Source organism: Phyllostomus hastatus, unplaced genomic scaffold (assembly GCF_019186645.2).
Source record: "Phyllostomus hastatus isolate PE091 unplaced genomic scaffold, TTU_PhHast_1.1 phas_contig_150, whole genome shotgun sequence".
Classification (NCBI taxonomy): domain Eukaryota; kingdom Metazoa; phylum Chordata; class Mammalia; order Chiroptera; family Phyllostomidae; genus Phyllostomus; species Phyllostomus hastatus.
Window position 1 is genome coordinate 36,917,015 of NW_025333611.1, and position 13,974 is coordinate 36,930,988.

General features: G+C 59.3%; 1 protein-coding gene across 3 annotated transcripts; it reads right to left on the reverse strand.

Moving 5' to 3' along the window:
• Window positions 1-1,287: 1,287 nt before the first annotated feature.
• N4BP3 (NEDD4 binding protein 3) lies at window positions 1,288-13,387 on the reverse strand. Of its 3 annotated transcripts, none has more exons than XM_045825128.1 (6): window positions 13,278-13,387; window positions 12,859-13,064; window positions 7,311-7,661; window positions 6,546-7,073; window positions 5,953-6,195; window positions 1,288-5,825 (listed from the first exon to the last, which is right to left on the reverse strand). In XM_045825128.1, exons 3-6 carry the CDS (start codon window positions 7,629-7,631, stop codon window positions 5,298-5,300), a joined length of 1,620 nt encoding a protein of 539 aa, XP_045681084.1. In that variant the 5' UTR covers window positions 7,632-7,661; window positions 12,859-13,064; window positions 13,278-13,387; the 3' UTR covers window positions 1,288-5,297. The 3 variants fall into 3 exon arrangements, with proteins under 3 accessions (XP_045681084.1, XP_045681093.1, XP_045681100.1); XM_045825137.1 differs by lacking the exon at window positions 13,278-13,387 and adding an exon at window positions 13,188-13,240; XM_045825144.1 differs by lacking the exon at window positions 13,278-13,387 and having other exon boundaries at window positions 7,311-7,658; window positions 12,859-13,266.
• Between the last annotated feature and the right edge of the window lie 587 nt (window positions 13,388-13,974).

The following is a 13,974-nucleotide window of genomic DNA, read 5'->3' on the forward strand; positions in this document are numbered from 1 at the left end:
CACAGCCTCACGGGGTGCAAGGAAAGCCCAGCGTCTATGAGAACTTGGAATGCCCGGCTGATACCTCAGACAGTTTTAACCTTTGTCATCACTTTCCCCAGTATTTGGTTCTTCTGGCGTCGTTGTTTTGTCACTTTTCAGTGTGCACCAAGTTTTATTGCCTAGTTGATTTTGTCAGTCTCACCCTGTTGGGATTGTGTGTTCGATTTGTTTTTGTGGGAAGGAGGAACTGCTTCAGAGCAGAAAAACTTAGCTGTTCTCCACGAATTCAATAATAGTCTGTTTCACCTTTTGCTGGTTTCCTGGGATTTGATTTTTAAAAATTAACTCCTTGATACGTGTCCATTTTGTTTTGCAGGTGGAGGTACAGTGTCTGACACTTTCCCCCACATTTTTGTCCAGTTATCACACCTCTTATTAAATAATCCTTCCTTACCTTCTCATGTTTTAATAAAAGGATGTCCTTTTCTTTTTAAAGATTTTATTTATTTATTTAGAGAGTGGGGAAGGGAGGAAGAGAGGGAGAGAAACATCCATGTATGGTTGCTCCTCATGTGCCCCTACTGGGGACCTGGACCATAACGCAGGCTTGTTTGGGAATCAAACAAGTGACCCTTTGGTTCACAAGCCAGTGCTCAGTCCACCAAGCCACACCAAACAGGGCTTACCCTCTCATTTTGAAGCCCTTTATCATCATATTAGAATTTTTCTACAACATGGAATCTATTTCTGGCTTTTTATTCTTTCCAATGAAGTGGTTTTATTTTTACTTGCAACTTTGTATTATGTTCTAAATATGTGGTGGGATTAAATAAAGCTCACAAAAAGGTAACTGAGAAAGCAGATCACTAGTTGCCTGTGGGTAGAGGTTAAAGGCTCACTACAGGGAGGCACAGGGGAGTTTGAGGGGAGATGGAAGCATTCCATATCTTGACTGTAGGATTGGTTATACAACTCTGCATTGGTCAAAGCTCTAAAAACTGAACCCTGGGAAGGGTGGACTTTCCTATAAGTAAATTGTACCTTAAATGAAAGGAGGGGAACAGACACACAAAGCACACACTAGATGAATCTTTTTAAAGAAAGTTGTTGCCGTGGCTGGTGTGTCTCGGCAGACTGAGCACTGGCCTGCAAACCCGAGAGACCTCCCCCAGATCGGCCCCACACTTCACTGTGTCCAAATCCAGGCCCACCCTAAATGTGCTCACTCCATGCAGCTCCTGAGGAAATCACCCCAATTCAGAGCAGCCTACTCCATTAAAGAAAAAAAATTACTCACGATACTCATTAAAGAGTGGCAAGGAAGATTTTATTCAAGGGAGGGCTACCGCACTGGGGTTTTGCAGTAGGGGACAGAGAGTGGGCTCAACTCCAAATACGACAGGGAAAGTACAATTTACAACCAAGAGGAGAGTGGAGGTCAGTGGATGGAAAGTTACTAAGAGGAAACCTCAGGGGGCTAAGGAGGGTTCTGACTAAATGGACCACAGGAATCTTGCAGAAGGCAGGCCCACAATCAGATATCACCTGGGGAGTGGTGGAGGACAAGGAACCAGATTACATGTGGAGGGTGATTCGATATGCAGGATGGGCCGCTCCGACTCAACTACCTTAGCAGAACTCTCGCTCAAACTGGACTGTACAAGGAAGGACGGCTTCCAAAGGTCGGGCCCAGTCAAAGAGAGAGCTCAGAAGAGCCTAACCAAGGTTTGGTCAGTCCTCCTCACCCCCATCCCACCAGCTGGAGTGACGGGAGCCGGTGGCAAGTCCTCTGAACACCCACGGCACTCCCTCATCTCACGTGACATATTTCACTTTTGTTGCAAGAAACAGCATGTTCTTTTTCTTTCCTGAATCCAATATAATAGACAGCTAAGCCCAGACCCACTAGGGGAAACTGCCTGCATGTCCCCGGAGAAAGGATTGCTAATATGCACAGCCCTGGCTGTGCCCCGCCCCCTGTTCCCCCACCCCCCAACTGACTCCTGCCCCAGCCTTGCTCCAGTAGCCAGCCTTCACCCTCTGGACCCTCCTGTCCTCAGTCTCCTGCCTGGCCTGGTCATTGCATGGACATGTGTGTCATCTCCTTCCCCTGCCCCCATGGGGAAGGGCCAAGAGGGCAGAGGTCCTGGCCACTTTGGCTTCCTCTCCTGGAAACCACGCCAGGCCCCGAGGAGGGCAGCAGTAGATCAGTGTGCAGTGAATGGCGGCCAGCTTGGGAGCCCTAGAGCCTGGCAGATATGGTTAGCACCAGGTGCCCACAGGTGAATGGACACTTGGAGCAGGAACCCTCCCCTTGTACCCCACCCTACCACCAGCTCAAATCCATGCCAATCAGGGGAAGGGTCTGGTCCCTTTTGACTCCGAAGCCCCCCAGTGCCTTCTGGGGCTGGAGCTGGAGGGCTCTGGGGATAAAAACAAGACATGGCTGTGCCTAAGGAGGCCTGCAGCCCAGTGGAGACAAAGGTGAAGGGACAACTCCAGCAGCACAAAGAGAGCTGGCGGAGAGGCACCTGGGGCTGTGGGCACAAGGAAGGAGACTGCCCTGTGTGAGTTCAGGAAAGGCTTCCCTGAAGAGGCAAGACCTGAGCACAGGGAGGGGCTCTGGCTACAGGAGGAAGGCCCAGAGGGTGCTGGGGTCAGAAGGGGCACCGTTATCAGTGACTGTCCAAAGCCTTGAGAGACAGACTGAGGGGCCCAGGGAGCAGCCAGCAGGCGCGACACTACCTGAGCTGAGCACAAGGGGAACCAGGAGCAGGCAGGGAGCCTGGGTAGGGTCTCGCCACAGCTCTGGAGAACGAGATGCCTGGGCGTAGTCTGCTGGTGGTAGAGGGGCCTGCCAGTGGCCGAAGGGAGGAGCTGCCGGGCAGCAGCAGCCACTGCAGTGGCACCTGTAATCAGCTGGCTCGAGAGCCACTGAGCCGGCTTGGGGACCAGAGCTGGTTTCCCCAGGGATAAGCTAATAGGGATCAGGTTCCGTCTGAGACGCCCCAGCTTGGCTCCCTCGAGCCCTCCCCCTACATCTGGGCCTGGTCTTGGTTTCTGGCACAGCTGCCAAGTTTTGGTACCGCCCACCCACTCCCTGCTGGCAGTACTGGCCAGCCCAGCTCTCTAATTGCTGGGTGCGGAGTCGTTTTGCAGAGGTGGTGCATAGAAAAGCAGACCCTGACGTTGCGGGGCTTGTGGGCACCCGGTCTGACCAGCTCCGGGCCAAGACCTCAGGCCAGCACTCAGCTGTGGGGGGTGGGGGGCCTCGGGCCCAGAAACCGTGGTTTGGAGAGGTATGAAGTGGACACTGAGGCCCGTGGAGAGCAGGACTGCCCGACCCAGGTGTTCCTGTCCCCTCCCCAGGCTGAGGGGTGGGCCTAGACGGGTCTCAGCTAGGGCCAAGGGTCTATACCAGCCACAGGCTCCACCCAAGCCTGGCCAGATAAAGGGACTGGAGCTGGGGGGAAGTAATGGGGCCAAGGGAGCAGCAGAAAGCAGCCCCAAACACACCCCCTCAGACACACCCACCACCCACAGCCCATCTCTGCACACACCTACCGCTCACAGGGCCACAGACACACCAACCCCTTGACAGTCAACTCACACACCCCTCTCCGCCCTGAAAAGGTGGAGCACACTGGCTCACACTCTACAGCTCAATCCACACCCCTGCGCAGGCCCCACCTGCTGGGGCCCACGGGGCGGGGCGGGGGGGGGGGCTGCCAGCTCTGCAGGAGGAGGGCAAGGCCACGGGGAGGAAGCTGAGGATCTCTGCCGAGAACTCCTCTGAGGTTGCACCTGCCTCACCAGGGCAACCACTGGGAGGAGAGAAGTCTGCCTGTCTCCTGCCTTCCCTGGAGCAGAAAGATTCCCACCAGAGCCCCCATGCCCTACCTGGCAGTCGAACAGTGCCTGGCAGAGGGAAGCCCTCACTGTGTGGCAGCGGCCATAGTGATTCACCTGTAAGGATGTTGAGCTTTACCACAAGTGGAGGGTGACACCCACCTGCATGGCTGGCCTGGGTCTGCACTCAAGGACACCTATCCCTGAGGAAAAAAAGGCCCAGAGGGGAAGCCAGATGTCTGAGAGGCAGGGGCTGCTTTCCAGAATGCAAATCAGCTCTTATCTCACCTCTGCTTAAAAACTCCATGGTCCTTCATGCCTATGGGGATGTGTCCACATTCCTTGTAGTGGCAAAGGCCCTTTATCTGGTGACCCACAAGCTTTTTCTGCCAGTCTCCCGCACCTTCCCAGAGCCCCCATCCCTACGGAGGGAGGCGTGCACCACAGCCAGACAGGAAGATGGGAGGTGGGTGCTGGGACAGGCAGATCCCTGCAGGAGCCTTAAGGAGCTTCGGCGGAAGTTGCCTGAGGCTGGCTCTACACCTGGCAGGGGCCTGGGCACTGTGGCTGAGACTTCCCATGAAGAGAACGTTTCATGTTCAAGCAATGCCTTGGATGATTTGCCCTTTTGTTTTTCTACATTCCCTGGCATTGTTCCTTCTGAAAAATCCCATTGGTGATGAAGAAAGGAATTTCAGCCCACATGGCAGCTAAGGAACCATGTGGTACTGGGGCAAAGAAGAGGACTCCTCCACCTGCCAACACACGTGCCCAACACAGGCACCGGGCACACCCTCCCACTGACCAGGACCACGGAAGGAGCTATACTGCCCAGGTCCATGACTCCCAATCCTGACCCTCCTGGATCGGCTCAACTCAGGTCTGAGACAGGCCCAACATATCACCCAGGGCCTCCTCATAGAAAATGTGGTTTTAGCCCTGGACAGGTAGCTCAGTGGGTTACAGCATCACCCCAATACACCAACGTTGTAGGTTCAATCTCCAGTCAGGGCACATACAAGAAGCAATCAATGAATGCATAAATACGTGGAACAACAAATCAATTGGTTTTTCCTCTCTCTCCCTCTCTCTGTCTCTGTCTCTGTCTCTCAAACCAATTAAAAAAAAATACTGTGGTTTCATTCTGGGGGAGGCCAATGTTCCTGTCCCAGCCTCCCTCTCTCGTGCCTAGCCCTCTGAATCTTGGGCACCTCATCTCCCTTTCCAGGGCCACAGGCTGGGCCCTGCTGGGGTACTTCTCAGCTAGGAGGGCCTGGCTCCTGCTGCTGGCATCCTACCCAGCCCACAGCCCCTCTGGATCCCTTCTCTCGGTGGGCTTCCCCATCCCGGCTGGCTTCAGCGGATTCTGCCCCAGACCAATGTCAGGATGGAGCCGGCCTTCTCAGGGTGGGCTCGCCCAAGCCATCTTCTGACAGCGTTTCTGCTGTCGGCTCTCGCCGCTGGCCTCAGATCTTGGAGGACTCAAGCCGAGGACTCCAGGGCTCAGGGGGCTCCCGCAGTGCCCGCAGCTCCTGTTCCAGCACCTGGTTGCGACGGTACATGTCCATGTAGCTCCCCTGGATCTCCCGCTGGTAGCGCAGCACCCGCTCCTTCTCTTCCTGCCACGTCCGCCGCTCCTGCTCAAAGCGTAGAGCCTGCTCCTGGCCCCGGAGCCGCTCCTGCAGCAGCTCGGCCCGCAGCTTCTCGGCGCCATCTCTGGCCTCACTGCCTCCTACCTCCCCCAGCAGCCCCCTACTCTTGCAGTCATCAGTCTCACAACCACCTGGGGCTTCCTCCCGTGGGGCCTGCTCCTGCAGGCTCCGCACCGCCTCGCGCAGCCGGGCCAGCTCTGCGTCCTGGGCCTGGGCTTGTGCCCGGCTGCCCCGGAGTTGTGTCTTCAGGCTGAAGATCTCAGCCAGCTTCTGGGCCAGCTCGGCCTGGGCCTCCCGCAGCTGCTGCTTCAGGAGGCTAATCTCTGCAGTCTTCTGGCACACCTGGAAAGAAGCGCAGGATGGACAAGGGCTAAGCAAAGCAGGGTGAGGGGGGTCGGTAGAAGGGGCAGGCAGAAGAGGGGACTACAGAAACGGGGACAAGAGCCTTCTTAGGAACCTGGTCTCTCACCTCCCATCGTGCTTCCTCCTCTGGACTAGTGTTAAGGTCAGCTTCTAGGGGCCGAGGCTCAGGGGCGAGGCCCTGCTGTGCACGAAGCTCCTTGCGCAGGCGACGCTGCTCCTGTTGGGCCACGAACAGCTGCAGCTGGAGGTTTCGCTCACTGCGCTCAGCCTTCTGGGCCACCTCATGCAGCCGCTCCACGTACAGGCGCTTCAGCTCCGACAGCCACAGCCGCTGGCGCTCCTCCAGCACCTGCCAAGCAGAAAGAGGTGCTTGGTGGCTGCAGCCAACAACCTGTGCCCGAGTGCCACAGGACCCAGGGCCCAGCACCCCAGCCACATGTGCGCCATTCTGGGATGCCCTCCAGAGGTGAAGTGTCCCCAGCACACGGCCCTCCCAGGGAGATTCTCCCTCCGTCTTACACAACTCCAGCAAGAACCACCAGTGATCTGACGCCCGCCAGCAGGGATGGGGGGAGAGGAGCCGATTCATCTCCTTTCTCTCTTGTGCCCAGAATCATGTGGGTGAGCTGGCTGGGGACACTGTCCAGGACTCCAATGCCAAGGGACAGAACAGGACCCTGGGGCAGAGGCTGCCCTCACCTGCGTGAAGGGGTTGGCACCATCCTCGTCACCAAGACCTCTCTTGAGATCCTCACAGGTGTCAGGAAGCATGGCCATCACCTCTTCGGCAGTGGAGCAGGAGAACTCGTAGGGGGGTGGGGGCTCAGGCAGGCAACTCAGCATGGCCATCGGCCCAGCCTTCTTGGGGCTCCGCGAGGCCCGGTCCAGGGAGCCCCCGAGGTGGTTCATGTGGCCCATGGAGGAGCTGAAGGGGCTGGAGCCGGGGCCTGTGCCAGGGCTGCAGCCAAAGCTGCCCCCACTAGAGGAATCAGACAGGCTGGGCTCGTGCTCTGGGCTGCCCTCGTCCAGGCTGAGGGCGTGCAGCAGCTGGGCTCGGGCCTGGCTGGCCCGGGGCCCCGGGCTCAGGGGCGGGTGGCAGGCCAGCATGTGCAGGCTGCCGTTGCTGCGCCACAGCTTCTGGCCCTTGTGGGCTGCCAGGCTCTGCATGGAAAGGAAGCCTTTCCCGGTGCCCGCCACAGGCTTGAAGACCGACGGGCGAATGCGGCACTGCCAGGAAGAGAGGGCAGGGGTGAGACCCCGGGCTGACTGCGATGCCCCCACAGTCCCCAGGGATCCTTCCAGGCATGGGGTGCACCCCTGCGGGAAGCAGCAACCAAGCCTCAGGCTAGTCCATAGCAGGACTCGCAGGTTCCAGCCCCGCCCTAGCACCAGGGTCTCCAGGGAGGCCCAAGCTCCCACCCACCCTCACACCCCAGGCAAGGAGGGGTGCAGGCATAGGCATACCTTGTCGAAACGTCCCCGCTCGGGCAGTGAGGTCTTGCTGAAGTCACCAGCCCGAGGATGCTCCTGGTAGTAAAGGGTGGCATAGTCGGCAGGCTCGTTCCGGGCGGCCCGCTTGCCGGTCTTGCTGTCCTTCTTGGGGAGGTGCAAGTAGCTGAAGAGCTCACGTTGGCCCAAGCCCTTCCGGAGGAGCCCATCGGGCTGGCGGGGGCCCCGGGACCCCGCAAGTGCTGCCCGCAGCTCTTCAGGGGAGAAGTCCTGCCGTTCCAACAGGCTGCCCACGCTGCCCATGGCAATGCCGACAGAGCCTGGGGCTGTGGCCATGAATTTTCAGCGGAGCACTGACAGCTGCTTCTGGGGATAGAGGCTCCATCAGGGGCAGGTGGATGCTTGTTGTCCACCTGCCCCTCATGCCCTAAAACCAGGTACTCGTTCTCGGTCAGCTCCCCATCTGGCCCAGGCCCAGGAGAGGCAGATGTGGGGCTGGAGTGAGTCCAGGACAGAGTGTCTAGGCTGGCAAGAAGCAGGGGTACAGGCCCCAGAGCCACCTGCCCAGTACTCCAGCTCCAGTTAGAGGCTGGAAGGGGCAGTATGGATGTGAAGAGGCCCTGAAACAGGGTAGGGCCCTTCCCGGGACTGGGACAGCTGAGGACTCGGGCTCTGTCTGACTCTGACCTTGCTCACTCCCCTGTTAGGCTTCCCACCCGATCTGGGATGTGGGCACAGGGCACCAGGAGCAGGGTCAGTGCCCCAGACACTGCATCCCTCCTTCTTGTCCAGGGAGGGGAAACCCAGTTCCCAGTTCAGCCCTCTTCCTGCAGAATGTGTTCCCCAAGGGAAGCACCTGGCACGGATGGGGTTGCACCGGGCAGCCCCGGGATACAAACAGGAAGGACCTGAGGGGAGGAAGGATGGAGGGAACAATGGTCACGGTTTCCGGAACAGGTGTTCACTGGGGCCACGGTGAGAGGCAGGGGGCAGCCCGAGCACTCGAGAGCCCACCAGCAGGTGTGTGTGGGGGTCCCGCACCCTGACCTGGCACGGAGCCAGCCTGTGTGTGGGGCCTGGCTTCCACACTCGGACAGCGGCCATGACGACTCCCCACTCAGGGACCCCCAGAGAATGGGCTGAGATAGCAGGACAACTCGCCCCATCGGCAGCCAGGCCCAGCACAGGCTGACCACAGCCGGGCTGATCTGCTGGGGCACCCGCACATCACTCACTGGTGGGAGACTGAGTGGCTGGCACCACCCGTGCTGGGACCACATGGTGGAGGGCGGGGCGTGTCCCTATTCCCCGGCTGGATCCCCGGTGCTCAGCCCAGTGCTGGATGAACTGATGCCATCTTCTCTGCCTCCCACCCAGCCGTTCCCATTCCGGAACGGACACCCAGCAGGCACACTGCATCTGCAAGTCCTCCACGACAGCGGTCCCCAACCTTGCTGGCACCAGGAACCGGTTTCATGGGAGAGACTTTTTCCACGGACTGAGGGTCGAGGTGATTTGGGGATGTTTCAATCACATTACTTTCAAGCTCACCTCTTGCTGGACTGCCTGGTTCCTAAATACCGGTCCTCAGCCCTGAGGTTGGGGACCCATGCTCCACAGCCTCCCCAATATGCTTCCGGGACTGTCCCAAACAATGGTCGTTAGGACGTTCTGTCTTCCTCGACCATTTCCAGGTTTTGTGTTTGTGGAAGACAAAGCTCTTTAGGAGTAAAAGGGAGGGAGGGTGTGGCCCTGCCTCCTCGCCCTGTAGCTCTCAGCCTCACACTGGGCAAAAGGAATCTCTCCTCCCAGCCCCCAGCTCCCTTAGCACCTCTGGGGGGCATCACAGACCACACAGGGTCGGGGGTCACCCACAGGTGTGTCACCTACAGCAACACAGCCCTACATGGGGGTCTCCCGCAGTTCTGTGACCCAGTTACTTATCTGGCTTTTCTGGCAAGGGCACTGGGGCTCTGAAGGGTGAAACAGTTTGCCCAGCGTCACAGAGCTGGTCACAGAGAGGACACCGTGATCCAGCACTGTGGCTGCCAAACAACCAAGGATGTCACCCGCAGCTGCAGAGCTGGAACGGAAGCAGTTGCCTCCCAGTCTGACACTCCTCCCCATCATGACAGGCTCACGAGGCCACGACACCACTATGTCTGAGAGTGCGCAGAAGTCCTGCCACCGAGGTGGGACAGCAGGAGACCTGGTCTCCTGTCCTGGCCTCATGCTGTCTCTCCATGGGGCACCTCCCTTCGCCATGCCTCAGTTTCCCCATCTCTGAACAGGAGAAAGACTCTGCCTGCCCTGCCTTCCTTATGGGATTGCTGGGACAGGCACAGAGACAGCAGAGGTACAGGTCTTGTGAAGTGCAAGCGGGCACCAGAACGGGGCAGGGGACGATGATGGACATGGGCAACAGTGCTCCCAGGCACGCCCACTTCACCCAAACACACACGCCATCCCACCTTGCCCTGGGCAGATAGATCCTCACTTCCTGTCTGAGGGAGCAATAACTGTCATCCCTGTGCCCACGAAGGGCCTCAAGTCCAGGGGGCAGGCAGCCACGGCCATCACGGCAGGCCACCGCACACACACTGCAGTCCGGCCAGTGCCACCAGCAGCACAGAGGCTCTTGTTTAGAGGACATGGTGCGGACAGTCGTATCCAGCGGCAGACACTGTCCTGCTCAAGGTCACCCATGCAGCACGGAGCACCCTCTGGGACGCAGATGTACTGCAGGAATGCTCTTGCAGAGAGACCCAGGGTCCTCGCCCGCAGCAGATGCAGAAGCGTGTGCGCGCACACACGTGCGTGAAGGTGGTGAGGGGGACACAGGACCAGCTTTTCTCCACGAGCGACTTGAGCAATTAGAGACAGCCAAGGAACTGGAGGGAGAGGCACAGACAGCCCCCTCCCTTTCTTTCATTAAAGCCCTTGCCCTCCACCCCTCCTGGGTAACTTCTCTGGCTGTGTGATCGGCGTTCAGGAGGCTCCACCAAACGCCGGTCTCAGTCTGGGGACAGTGCCTTTTCCTAGAGGGGTCATCCCTCCGCCTCCCCTGCCTCCCCCCCAACACACATTCCTTCTTGTTGCTTGGAAGCCCAGAGACTAGCCTGATCAGACCAGGACAGCTGTGCAGGCTGGACAGGACTTGGTGGGGGAGGGGCAGCAAGTATCCTGTAGCTGGGGCGGGAGTTCAGAGCATAAAGCCGAACACCTCGAAGTGCCTGGGCTTGCTTGCTCTGGGGCCCAGAGCTCTGCCCACAGCTGCAAAGCCTCCAGCACCCTGAAGACTAGGCTTGGGCTGGGCCTCCTGCACAGGCCCCAGCTGGCCCTGACAGGGCCTTTACTCCTGCTCCCACCCCCAGGTCCCAGGATACGCCAGCAGACTGAAAGCACTGACCAGAGGGGCACCTCTCTTGGAGCCAGGAGGATGGGGCTCGGGTACTGCCCTGGCCGGGGCACAGAGAAAGACAGGACGTCAGGGAGGCATCCTGGCATCCATCAGTGGGTGCCTGCCTGGTTAGGTCAGCCTGACGCTGGGCCTACCACTGCCTCACCACACTCACAGGAGTGGGGTAGCATCACCCCACTTCCCAGGAGAAAACTAAGGCCCAGGAGATGAAATAATGTGCTTAAGGCCACGTTCAGCTGCTTCAGCTGTACAGGAAATGGTGCGCAGGCTCCCCAGGGGTAGAAGCCCCCAACTCCCACCCCCCCCGCCCCCCCCCCGCCCCCGTGCACCTCCTCAGGGGTGGGACATCCCAGACTGTGCAGGCAGGAAGCTCCCACTCCTCGCTGGGCTGCCTCAGCCCCTCCTGCGCCCTGACCTCAGGGGAGGGTCCCACCACCTGCTAGGGTAGGGGATCAGCTTTGCTGAGGGGCGTGACTGCAGCTGCCCCTGAGGAATGGGACTGGAATGTCCCAGTTCCAAAAGAGGGGACAGTGGGTGAGAGGGGCCCAGGAAGGGGGCCTACCCCGGACCCACTGCTGCGATGGAAGAGGCACAGCCCAGTGTCCAACCCTTGCAGGAGGCACGCTTTGTCTCACCAGTTGCACAGCACCCTAGTTCTCCTTCCGCTCATCACCTCACCTCATCTCCACCACAGCCTCTTGGGGCAGGCAGGGCAGCAGTTAGCATCACTCCATCTTACAGACAGGGAAACTGAGTTCCAGAAAAAGGAGGCAAGCTGCCCCAAAACCCACAGTGGCGAGCAATCCCAGTGCCCTGGGCAAGGTCATCTGCACTGCGTCCCGCTAGCCCAGCCAGGGCTCATCACCGCCCTGCCAGGTACACACAGCCCAGCCCTCACAGCAGCTTTTCTCAAGGGCGTGTGCCACCACGCTGGTGTGGATCCCAGGTCCCTTAGCCTGGGTCCCTCCAGCCTGCCCCTGGCCAGGAAGAAATAGTGGCAGCACTGCTGCGTGGGGACGCTCAGCCCTGGGAGCTGCATGCTAGAGGCGGCAGTGGGAGCAAGCTGGCCGGATTCATTCACAGTCTGGCACATGCACACCCACGCACAGCCAGCCGGCTCACGAGCCCTGCCCAAGAGGGACCTGGGAGGAGGCTGATCACCCAGCCCAGGACGGCCTCCTGCCTCTGCCTCCTCCCCAGGCCGGGAGGAGAGAGAACACGGTGGCCCAACGGAGGGACAGCCAGCTGACCCCCTGGTGCAAACAAGGGCTGCCCCAATCTGTTCTTGGGGGAGAGGGTTGCGGGGTGGGGGTGGGGGACAGACAACGATGGGTCCTAGTTCTCATTCTGGACACAGCCAGAGCCGATTTTGGCCTGGCCCCTGGTCAGCCCTCACTTTTACCAAAGGTTGTGGCCAGATAGGCGTGGTGCTCTGACCAGGGGCGGCGGGGGGGTGGGGGGGTGGGGGGCGGGGACCTGGGAGCAGCCCTTATTCACAGATCGGGGGACCAGGCAGGAAGCTGGCAGCTGCCGCCTGTACAGGGCAGGGGCTGAAGGACGAAAGGAGATGAGATATTCCGGAGGGGGGCGTGAGACAGGGTCTCAAGGGGAAGGAGGAGGGGCAAACAGGGTAGGCATCCCCACAGAATTTGCCCCGGGAAGGCTGTGGCGGAGGCTAGGGTGCCCCAGAACTGCGGGAGGTCCCCGAACTACCTGGGGGACAGAAGAGGGAATCTCTTCCTGGCGCTTCCCTGGGGCCTGCCCGGGGCAACTGGGCTGGGGGGACAGAGGTCGAGGTCAGGCTCCCGCGCCTAGGGCGTCTGCCCCACCCTAGCCGCGGAGCGTGGTCCCGAGCGCAGCTTCATGGAAAGCGCGTTTGCAGGGATTGCGGAGAGGAGCATAACCCGCTGCCGGCCCCTCCAGCGGAGGGTGCAAGTCGGTCCCTAATCCCACAACTCGATGCCTCGGTTGCCGAATTAGGGGACACCTGGGCGCACACCGCACCCTGGCACCCCCACCCACTTCTCTGACGGAAACTCGGCTGGCGAGGGGCTGCGGCTTGGCCAAGGTCGCGGGGAAAGCGAGCCCTGGCGGCCGGCCCCACCCCTGAGTCCACCCTGGCCCCTGGCGCGCCCCACTTACCATACTGGCGCCACTCCGCACCCCTCTCGCTCTGCAGTTCACTCGCGCGGATTTGAACCCTCCTTCCAGGGCGCCGGTCCAGCCGAGACTGCGAGCCGGGCCAGAGCCGCCGGGTGACAGACGTCGGGAAAACGCGGGCGGGCGGGCGCCGGAGCCGGATTGGCGAGGTAGGGACGCGCTCCGAGGCGCTCGCTCGCTCGCCTGCCCTAGAGGCGGAGGGAAAACCCGGCCTGACTCACCGGCGCGCCGCCAGCCCAGAGCGCAGCTGAGGCCTCCGGATGTCGCGGGAGGGGACGGGGGAGGGCAACTCCTGCTCACAGCCAACTAACCTGAGCCCCGGCCCGGCCCAGCGACCGCCCCCCCACCCCACGCGCCGCACCGCTCGGGGCTAGTGCGTTCGCACCCGGTCTAGTACTCACCCCGAGCGCGGCCGACGCCCGCAGATCACGCTCCGCCCGCCTCACTCGCCCCGCTCCTCCTTCTAATTTCGCCCGCCCCTCTCTGTTTTCAGAACTCAATAGCTTCAGAAGAGGCGAGTTTCGTCCCTCACCTCCCCTGATCTTCCAGTCCTCAGGTAAGTAAAATTATCTCGTTTTGAGACTGAGCAAGGTAGTACTCCTGAAAGGTGGAGAGATTTACCCAAGGTCTCTTGCTCCTTAGCTGCTGAATAGGGCGCTAAGTTTTTTTGTCACCAAAGCTTTCTAGGGGCAGCAAATTCAGATGCCTTCAGCGGCCAAATAATTTGAGTCAAACACTTGGATGTACGACAGTAGAAGAGTTGGAGACCAAGTTGGAGATCTAAAGGCATTCAGATTGAAAAAAATTAAAACAACGGTGTCTTCATCAAAAATTAAACATAGAGTTACCTTCTGACCCAGCAATAACATTCCAGGTATATGCCCCCAAAATTGAAAACGGGAATTCCAACAAGTACCTACACGTCGATGTTTGTAGCAGGAGTACTCACAATAGCCAAAAAGCAGACATAGCCCAGCTTGTCCATCACTTGATGAATGGATAAACACGTTGTGGTATATCTATACAACAGAACATTATTCACCCGTTAAAAGAGATGAAGTGCTGATATATGCTGCAAATGGATGAACCTCCAAAAAA

Coding starts and splice junctions, on each gene's coding strand:
- N4BP3 (XM_045825128.1), bottom strand. CDS start 7,631: ATGGCCACAGCCCCAGGCTCTGTCGGCATTGCCATGGGCAGCGTGGGC. Junction 7,074..7,310: donor AGCGGGGACGTTTCGACAAG/GTATGCCTATGC, acceptor TCTTCCTGGCAG/TGCCGCATTCGCCCGTCGGT. Junction 6,196..6,545: donor GTGCCAACCCCTTCACGCAG/GTGAGGGCAGCC, acceptor TCTGCTTGGCAG/GTGCTGGAGGAGCGCCAGCG.